Below are 9668 nucleotides of genomic sequence, written 5' to 3'. Positions count from 1 at the left end.
AAAAAAAAATATTGAGGAAAATAAGAAATGAGAGATGAAGTGGAAGGATGGAGGGGGTGAGGGAGGGACGACATTTGCCCAGTCTCATGCGTGAGTGGGATGCTGTCGTTGTCAATGACTCTCTCGCCTCTTGTTTCCTACTTCTTTCTGAACATGTGCTACTTTCCGATTCTCCTTACTTTCTCTCCAGAGTTGTCTCTTCGGCATTCCTGGGGTGCTGTTCCCGTGTTTTTTTACCCTCACCATTCCCCTTTCCCTTTCTTCTGGCTCTCTCTCTCTCTCTCTGCCTGTGTGGTATTGGTGGTGTAGTGAAGAAGGAGAGATTGGGTGTGGCCCACCGAGAGGCACCCGCGACATGAAGCCGTACCCCAGCCAGCAGGAAGCCGCCGTGCATCTGGTCGGATCACCCGCGCAGCGCGTCGGCGCACAGGTGCGGCCCCACGACTACAGCACGTTTGACGTCTTGGTCCCACCATCTCTTGCTCCGGCGGCTGTTTCCCCGGGGACAGCGCGGCTCAGTGAAACATCGCCGCCGCGAGCACAAGTGGCGTCTCGGAACAACAACAACNGCAGCAGCATCAACAAGAACCAAAGTGATCCGCTCGTCTCCCCGACTCATCTTGGCGGCGCGGTGATGGCGCTGACGGTACCGCCACCGCCGAATACGGTTGATGGTGCTGATGTTTCTCCCGCTCTTCTCGGCACGCGCGATCTCCAGCGTGGCTTACTGGAGCAGAAGCTACAGCACGTGCAACGCGAGGCCAATGCGGTGCAGGAGGAGTTGAAAGAGACGGGTGCGCGTCTTTCCCACGTCACCGTGAAGCTTAACGAACAGAAGGTGGAGTTCAGTGCCTTGACGCACCGCTACGGCGCAGCAGTGGAAAAATTGACTGCTGCGGAGGGAAGTGTGAAGCGGCTTGAGGAACAGCTCGTGTACGAGCGCAAGCAGCATAGCGCTGTGCGGGAAGAGCGCGACGGCCTCAAGGCATCGCTGCGCGAGCTGGAGTGGGAGGTGACAAAGCTGTGCCGCGAGCTGCAGGAGGAGCGCGAGCGCCCGTCGATGGACCCGCGCGAGGTGGAGCGAATGCTTCACGACCGTAGCCGCTTTGTCCCTGCGGCAGAGGTGCAGCGGCGCTGCGACGAGATGCGGGACGCGCAGCAGTCCCTTGCCCTGCGTGTCGCCTCCGCCCTCGANGCACTGCTGCTGGCGCACGAGGAGGACGAGACGGCAGTGTTTGTCGCGCGCAGTGCGGTGCTCTCGGCGGCGACGGATCTCGAGGCGAAGGTGGCTGCCACTGAGGCGACGCTTGCCGCGCTTCACGACCAGATGACGCTCTTTAACGAGGGCACTGAGCGCGACATGACAGAGATGATCAGTGCCCTCATTGTGGAGAACAAGGAGTTATGGCAGCACCTCTCCAAGCTGAAGGGCGACCACGATGCTGCAGCCGCGCAGGTGGCCGCTCTTCGCCGCAAGGGGGAGTACATCCCGCGCGACCAATATGAGTACACACAAAAACAGCTTACGCTAACCGTGGAGAGGCTCGCCGCCGCGCAGAAGACTGTCGAGGAACAAATCGAGGTGGCAAGGGAGCACGAGGAGCAGATGAAGGCTGTGATTGGCAATAACGAGTCATTGCATGATGAGGTAGTCCGCCTCGCACAACAGCTGGCGCAAGTGCAGGAGAAGGTGGGGAAGAGGGAGCAGCAGCTGGAGGAGGCAAAGACGGCGGCTAAGGAAACCCAGCGGTGCTTAGATGACTCACAGGGTTTGCTAGAGAGTGAGCGGCGCCGCATGAACAACACAGTGCAGCAGCTCAACGAGAACTTCACCACCATGGAGAAGGAATACGAGCAGCGGATACGTCACCTTAATTCGGAACGGGATGCGGCGCGAGAGGATGTGGATCGGATGCGCCGCGAATTGGGTGATGCACAGGAACAGGTAGAATCTCTCCAGCGTGACCTTGCTGCCCGCACCAGCTACTTCGAAAACTACAGGCAACAGGCGGAGGACCACCAGCAACAGGTGAGTCGCTCCCTGCAGGAGGAAATGGCCAGCACACGCGAGCTGCTTGAGCACGAGTTAGGCCTCGTGCGGCGGGAGTTGGAGGAGCAACGCACCTCCGTACGGGAAGCGGAGCGGGAGCGCGATGACGAGCGTGCGGAACGCCGCGCGGCGCAGGCTGTCGCAACAGGGTTAGAAGCAGAGGTGATGCAACAGCGTCGCGAGAATGAACAGCTGCAGCGTTGTATGGAGGAAATTACAGCGCGGCTTCAGCAGTTGGAGGCGGAGGCGGACCAGTTGCGGCAACGGCGCGATGACGTTGGGGAGGATGCGCGGCAACTGCAGTGTGAGTTGCGGCGACTCCAGGGGAGGGGGAAGGAACTCGAGCAACAACTGCAAGAGGAGCGCGAGACACACATGCAGCTGTCAACGCAGCTCCGGCAGGAAATACGGGATATAGAGCGGAGCCGTGCTTCGCTACAAGAGGAGCTGAAGAAGGTGCGCATTCGCATAGCGGAGGTTGAGCAGCAGAAGTCTGTGTCCCGCAGTGATGCCGATAAGGAGAATTTGATGCGCGAGAATGTGCGGCTGCACGAGCAGTACCAAGAGGTGCAGCAGGAAAACGTTACACTGCGCGAAGGTCTGCAACAGCTGCGGGCGAAGAATCTCAGCTGCGAGCAGCTCTCGCAGCAGCTTGATGACGTGCAGGAGCGGTTACGGCAGCTGCCGACGCTGCGACAGGCCGCGGAGGATGCCAAGCGCGACGCGATGCGCGCGACAGAGGAGGTGGAGGCGCTGCGGCAGGAGCGTGACGCCATGGCGGCGAAATTAGATTTCTTCCTTGAGGAGAGTAAGCAGGCGGCGAAGAAGGACGAGGCGTGGGATCGCGTCTTCCGTGACGCGGTGGAGCAGGCGAGGCGCCTCGGTGGGCAAGTGTCGGTGGCGAAGCAGCAACAGCAACAGCAGCGAAGCGCGCCGGTCTACGCCACCGCCCACGCGACCGGCTATAGTGATCAGTACAGCAACTACCAGCGTGTCCTTGGCAACAGCAGCATCGCTAGTGGTGGTGACGGCATTGCGCCGCGCAAGCTGCCGTCCCCGTCACGGTCTGCAGTGGACGCGTCGCCGCAGCCCAGCGCCCCAGCACTGCACCGCCCGTGGCGTTGATCCGCATGCAGGTACGCATATTTGCACCTTGACAACGTGTACTACTCTTTGGCGGTTCAACCGTATTTTTGTGTTTATTCCGTTTCATTCTTGGAATGACTGTATTGTTCGTGTGTAATGCAAAGTGACAGAAGAAGAAGAAGAGAAAAAGAGGGAGAGAGACTGTATGAAAGAAGCAACTACTCTCCATTCCATGTGCCATCCTTTCCTTGCTTCTATCTGCTCTGTTTAGAAAAGGGCATGCGGGAATCGCTAGAGGAGGGCGGTGCGATCGTCAGGGAGCTCTTCGACGTTTCGATGTGCTCATTTTTCTTCTTCTTTGCCTCTGCTCCTTGTTTGCAGTATGGCAGCTGTTGCTGTTGTTGTTCCCTCAACTGTTTGTGAAACGGCCTTGGCTTCTATTTCTCAACTTCTCTTTCTACCCACACACATGTATTTATATAAATGCGCACTTGATACAACAAGAGGTTTATTACGAACAGTAAGAAGAGAAAAAAAGAGAACGAGAGGGGGAAAGGAAACGACAAAGAGCCATCATGTCTGTTTTCGGGGTAGACTTCGGCAACCTAAACTCCACTGTCGCCATCACGCGTCAGGGTGGTGTTGACATCGTGACAAATGAAGTGAGTAAGCGTGAGACGACCACTATGGTCTCCTTCGTTGACAACGAGCGCTTCATTGGCGAGCAGGGTGTCGACCGCTACGTGCGCAACTCGCAGAACACTGTCTTCTTGCTGAAGCGCTTCATTGGTATGCGCATGAATGACCCTAACCTCAACGCGGAGCGACGGTTCCTGACGTGTGAGATCAAGGGCGATGAAACGGGCCGGCTCATGTTCGGTGTGAACTACTGCGGCAACATGGCGTACTTCTACCCGGAACAGGTGCTGGCGATGCTGCTGCAGCGGCTCCGCACGTACGTGAATGTGGCGGCGACGACAGACCCGCGGATGCCGGCGGACACCCGTGACTGTGTGCTAACGGTGCCGTGCTACTACACAGCGGAGCAGCGACGTCTCTTGCTACAGGCCTGTGAGATCGCTGGACTGCACTGCCTGTCGCTCATCAACGACACCACGGCGGCTGGCATCGACTACGGCATCTTCCGTGGTGCGTCGCTGGGCGAAACGGAGGAGGAGGGGCAGGTTGTCGGGATCCTCGACATCGGCTACGGCACCACCGTCTTTGCCATCGCCAAGTTCTGGCGTGGCCACCTCAAGGTGCTCAGCCGCACATTCGACCGCCATCTTGGTACGCGCGACATCGACTACAAGCTCTTCAAGTACATGGTAGAGGAGGTGAAGAAGAAGTACCATGTGGATGTCACCACCAACAAGCGGGCGAGCCTGCGTCTCTTGCAGGCGTGTGAGCGTCTCAAGTATCTGCTCTCTGGCAACCAGGTGGCGCAGCTGCAAATCGAGAACCTTATGGACGTAGACGTCAGCATCCCCTCGTTCCAGAGGGGTACGATGGAGGAGCTCGCGGCCGACGTTGGCGAGCGCTTCAAGGCGGTGCTTAAGAGAGGTTTCGAGGAGAGTGGGGTGTCGCCGCAGAAATTCCACAGCGTTGAGATGATTGGCGGTGGCTGCCGTATTCCTATGTTCAAGCGAACAGCAGAAGAGATGTTTGGTCGGACGCCAAACTTCACCCTCAACGCCTCGGAGACGGCCGCCCGTGGTGCTGCCATCACAGCCGCAGTTTTCTCACCCAAGTTCAGAGTGCGGGAGTTTATGGTGCACGACCTTCCAACATACCCGGTCAAGATCGGGTACTATATGGAGAACGCGCAAAGCCCCAGTTCCGTGCCGTTCCTACCGGACGTGAACAAGATTGTGACGGTTCTGGGTCCGAAGGATACCTTCCCCAAGGTGCTTGAGATCACCATTAAGCGCCCCGGTGGCTTCAAGTTGTACGCCTTCTACGACAACGAGAGCCCAATGGTGAAGGAGAACATGCCACTGGGGGATTACCTCATTGGAGAGTGGGAGATCGGCACACCGCACAAGGATTCCCACCCGACGGAGGTGCGCGTGCGTGTGCGCCTGCACGCCAATGGTCTCATCGCTGTGGACTCCGCCGTCTCTGTTGAAATGTATGAAGTGGATGAGCCGGCCGCCGAGGAGGAGGAGGACAAGAAGAAAGGCAAGGATGATAACAGCAAGAACGCCTCCGGCGACGCCGCAGCGGGTAAGGAGGCTGCTGGAGAAAAGAAGGCGGTTGAGAAGGTGATGGTAAAGAAGCAAAAGCAGCGGCGTGTGGAGCTCACCGTCACTCCCCGCCTCGATGTGGTCGGTCTCCCTGGAGAGACGGTGCTGGAGTTTCAGAAGCGGGAAACGGAAATGAATGAGCGCGACATGTTGCTCACCAAGACACGTGACAGCAAGAATGAGCTGGAGAGCTACATCCTCGACTATCGCCCCCGCATCGCTGACGGCGGCCTGCTCGCACAGTACGTGACCAAGGAGCAGCAGCAGCAGTTCATCCAGCTGAGCAATGAGTATGAGAACTGGCTCTACGAGGATGGTTCCGACGCAGAGCTTGGCGCGTACCAGGATCGTGTCCAAAAGCTTCGACGGATCGGCGATGGGGCTAACGCGCGCCGCCTGAACTATGAGGACGTTGAGTTTGCGCTGACAGCGTTCAAGAATGACATGTCCAAGGCGCGGGAGTCGGCGCTGCAAGCTATTGGCAAGTCGGAGCACATCACTGAGGAGGAGCTGCGAGCCGCTGCTGCTACATGTGACGAAGCGCTGGCGTGGGCCGAGGAGGAGTTGGCAAAGTACCTCCAGCAACCCAAGACGGCTGAGCCGAGCTTGACGCGCAATATTTTGCAGGCGAAGCTGCACAGCATCACGGAGGGTGTGCGCACTGTCGTGCAGCGTCCTGCCCCGCCGAAGCCGAAGGAGAAGAAAGAGAAGGAAGCGGCCAGCAGCAACGAAGAGGCGGCGGCAGATGCAAAAGCGCCGAAGGCTCCGCAGTACTCCAACGAGAACGAGGAGGCGCCAATGAGCGGTGACCAGCTCGACTAGGCAGTGTGGCGTGCTTCAGCCACGTGCGTATGGAAGAGACTGCGTGAGTGGGGGGCACACGTGTGCGTGAGACCCCCTCCCGCCATTATTATTATTATTACTATTATTATTATTTTAAATGCTGAAGAGAAATGAGGACCAGGAGCGCTAAAAATTTTGGGAAAAAAGAGCACGATAAAACGAATAGGGAAAGTTTTTTTTTCTGATTTTTCTATTTTACGTGTGTCTTTGGTTTCTCTTTCGCCAGCCGATTGTGGGCTGCTGCGTGTGTCGTATCGCAGCACCAATAACAGAAGCAGCAATACGCCTGCTTACGTGTTGGCTTCTTCCTCACTTTCTCTTGTTGCTCTCTCCTCTTCTATATCTGCACTAGGCGTAGAGAAGAATGCGGACATGCAGCACGGCCTGCCCTTGATGGCTTGCTGATTTTCCTCTCTCCTGTCCAGCGGCCACACACACACACACACACACAATCTGTACATGCAGATATAGACATAGCTCTGCTTACCCGTGCTCGCTCTCTCCCGCATGCACAGACGCACATCTCTCTGATTGTCTGCTTCTTTACGTTTTTCTGTGTAGTAGGAGAGAGTAAGATCGAAAGAAAAATAAACAGTGACAACAAAGCAGAACATAACTGAGAGAAAAGAAAAAAAGCCTATAAAGAAGCAAAAAAGAAAAGGGGAAACACAAGGAATACAATGTTCAAGTCTGCCAGCCGTGTTCTTTTGGCCACCAAGACCATTCCTCTTGAGCCACAGAAGCCGTTCAAGCTGCACACTGCCGGCCGCGACGACTTGCCGCCACTCCCCACCACCGCAACGTACGACCCAGAGCAAATGACGAAGAACCTCGAGATGATGTTCCGAATTCGTCGCGTAGAGTCGTTGTGCGATCAGTCATACAAGCTCAAGAAGATCCGCGGTTTCTGCCACCTTTACATTGGCCAGGAGGCCATCCCCGTTGGCATGGAGAACATCCTCACCTTCGACGACCCCATCGTGACCGGCTACCGTGACCACGGGTGGCTCCTCGTGCGCGGTGGTACCACGAAAGAGGTCTTCGCCGAGATTTTTGGCCGCGAGGGTGGTTGCTCGAAGGGCAAAGGCGGCAGCATGCATATGTACAACGTGAAGAACAATTTCTATGGCGGTAATGGTATCGTCGGTGCGCAGGTGCCACTCGGCGCCGGTCTCGCCTGGCGCTACGCCCTCGAAAACCGTGACAAGCCTTCCAACGTGGCGGCGGCGTTCTACGGTGATGGTGCGGCCAACCAGGGGCAGGTGTTCGAGGCTATGAATATTGCCGCGCTGCAGCGCATTCCCGTCATGTTTTGCTGTGAGAATAACCAGTTCGGTATGGGCACGAGCAAAGAGCGTGCGGCGTACCAGCCCGAGATGTATCGCCGTGGTGATTACATCCCTGGCTTGCGCATTGACGGCATGGACGTGCTCGCAGTGCAGGAGGGCACACGCTATGCAAAGAACTGGTGTCTCGCTGGTAAGGGACCTATCGTGCTTGAGTTCGACTCGTACCGTTACGTCGGCCACTCGATGAGCGACCCTGATAGCCAGTACCGCACCAAGAGCGACATCCAGGAGGTGCGCAAGACGCGCGACTGCATCCACAAGATGAAGGACTTTATGGCGCGGGAGGGTATCATGACAGAGGACGAGATGATAAAACTCGAGAAGGAAGTCAAGAAGGAGGTCGACAAGGAGTTGCAGCCGGCGGAGCGGCAGAAGCTGACGCCGCTTAGTGAGCTGTTTACCGACATCTACTCCGGAGAGCAGTACGAGCACCGCACCACGCAGGGCACCGTCTACGCCAAGCCTTGATCCTATGGACCTGCACGCAGAGACCAACACACACGCGTTCATGCATATATGCGCCTGACATTAGCAGCACCTGAAGGCGTAGCAGAAATATCAATATGAAGAGAAGAGTAATAGCAGATGAGGTGAGAAAGGGGTTTGGAGGCAGGTATAACACGGGCGATCCTTCGATGGTTGTTTTGAACATTGGTTCGGCGTTTTAACGCCCTCAGACGACTCTCTCTTACTATCCGAATGATAAGATCGAGGAAGACATCCTTGGGCTGCAAAAGATGAAACTGGGCACAGAAAGAAGAAAGCGACGGAATAGATAAATATTAACGCACACCCTTCTGATTGTCTCTTTGTGTCTTTGTTCCTCTCGGCAATTTGTGCGGGGGAAGTCCCCGCACGAATGAGACAAATCCCGGGAAACTGAAAAAGATCTGACGGAAAGGCAAAAAGAACAGCAAAAAGAAAAGGAGGCAGAACGGGAAAAGGGGGAAAAGATATAAGGCGGTTTTCTGGTTTTGTGTGTACGTATATGTGCCGTCTCTGTCTTCTTGACATGGACACCCTGTGCGCATTTGTATCTGTGTGCGTGTGGGTGGCTACCTGTGTTTTCTGCATTTCTCTTGGTGTGGTGGAGTATGTGTCTATCCTCCTTTAATTGTTCTTTCTTTCTTTTACTTTCTCTTTGTGTTTGCCCCTCTTGTATATGGAGACGAAAGGAAGTAGGTGGAATCCGCTGTAGTCATATTTATAGGGGAGGATGCGGCGGCACCTATTCGCGGCCAGAGTCTCCACAGCGGTCTGCTGTGCGCCTTCGTCGTCGTCGTCTCTGTTACTGATGCCAACAACAGTGGTGGTGGTGGTGGTGGTGGCGCGCAGGTTTCAGCGCAGCGCCCCGGGGCGAGTGCGTCTGCAGAAGGAGGGGCTGCAATCTTCGACTGCATCTTCTACTTCATCGTCGTCCGGCACGGCCTCTACGCTGCAGCAGCAGCAGCGTGACACCGGCACGAGGGTGTTTCTCAACACAACGGGGATGCCAGTGGGTGGTGTGGAGGAGGGCCGCCGAGGGTTCCTCGGCTTTGGACGCCGTGCAGGGCGCGCTATGCCGCTGAACCCACTCTTAGCTCTGCGCCCGAAGAACGAGGAGCCTGATGAGGACCGCATTACCGCTCGCTTTCTGCAGGCGGTGCAGCAACTAAACGGCAAGCGGCGCAGACGCAACGAGAGCTTGACGCTGCAACTAACAGAGGAGCAGCGGCATGACATTGTCAACCGCTACGCACAGACGCGCTGGTATGGCTTCTTGTGGCGCCCTGCCCGAAACGTGACGGAGCGGCAGTTCAAGTGGTGGCGCCGCTTCGCCCACCTTGCCCTCCTTGTGGTGGTGCTCTTCGGTTTGGGCACTGCGCTGCTACTGTACTACCGTGAGGTGGAGACGGTGCTGCAGCTGAGTCCCGAGGATCGCCGTGATTACCAGCACATAGTAACTGGCATGCGTTTCAGTGAAATCTACAACCTTGCGATGGAGGTGCTGCGCAAGGAGGACCCGCTCGAGGCGCTGCCGATGCCGGCGCGTTATCATCTGCTGCTGGAAGCGGCGCGAGCGCGCGGGTGGCACACAATGGACTGGGAGCTCGA

General features: G+C 56.7%; 4 protein-coding genes across 4 annotated transcripts; all 4 read left to right on the top strand.

The window, feature by feature from the left end:
* Nucleotides 1-355: 355 nt before the first annotated feature.
* Nucleotides 356-3175, top strand: DQ04_05861030 (hypothetical protein; the record flags this gene model as incomplete). Its single annotated transcript, XM_009314417.1, has 1 exon — nucleotides 356-3175. One exon carries the CDS (start codon nucleotides 356-358, stop codon nucleotides 3173-3175), a length of 2820 nt encoding a protein of 939 aa, XP_009312692.1.
* A 536-nt stretch (nucleotides 3176-3711) lies between these two features.
* DQ04_05861020 (putative heat shock protein) lies at nucleotides 3712-6204 on the top strand (the record flags this gene model as incomplete). Its single annotated transcript, XM_009314416.1, has 1 exon — nucleotides 3712-6204. One exon carries the CDS (start codon nucleotides 3712-3714, stop codon nucleotides 6202-6204), a length of 2493 nt encoding a protein of 830 aa, XP_009312691.1.
* A 701-nt stretch (nucleotides 6205-6905) lies between these two features.
* Nucleotides 6906-8042, top strand: DQ04_05861010 (pyruvate dehydrogenase E1 component alpha subunit; the record flags this gene model as incomplete). The annotated part of the gene is made up of 1 exon (XM_009314415.1): nucleotides 6906-8042. One exon carries the CDS (start codon nucleotides 6906-6908, stop codon nucleotides 8040-8042), a length of 1137 nt encoding a protein of 378 aa, XP_009312690.1.
* Nucleotides 8043-8790: 748 nt separating this feature from the next.
* Nucleotides 8791-9668, top strand: DQ04_05861000 (hypothetical protein; the record flags this gene model as incomplete). The annotated part of the gene is made up of 1 exon (XM_009314414.1): nucleotides 8791-9668. A coding segment is annotated over one exon (878 nt), but the record flags the coding sequence as incomplete, so codon positions are not given.

This window comes from Trypanosoma grayi (genome assembly GCF_000691245.1).
Source record: "Trypanosoma grayi strain ANR4 Tgr_586_V1, whole genome shotgun sequence".
NCBI classification, from domain to species: Eukaryota; Euglenozoa; class Kinetoplastea; order Trypanosomatida; family Trypanosomatidae; genus Trypanosoma; species Trypanosoma grayi.
The sequence above is the reverse complement of the archived record's forward strand: the minus strand, read 5'-3'. Positions and strand labels throughout refer to the sequence as shown.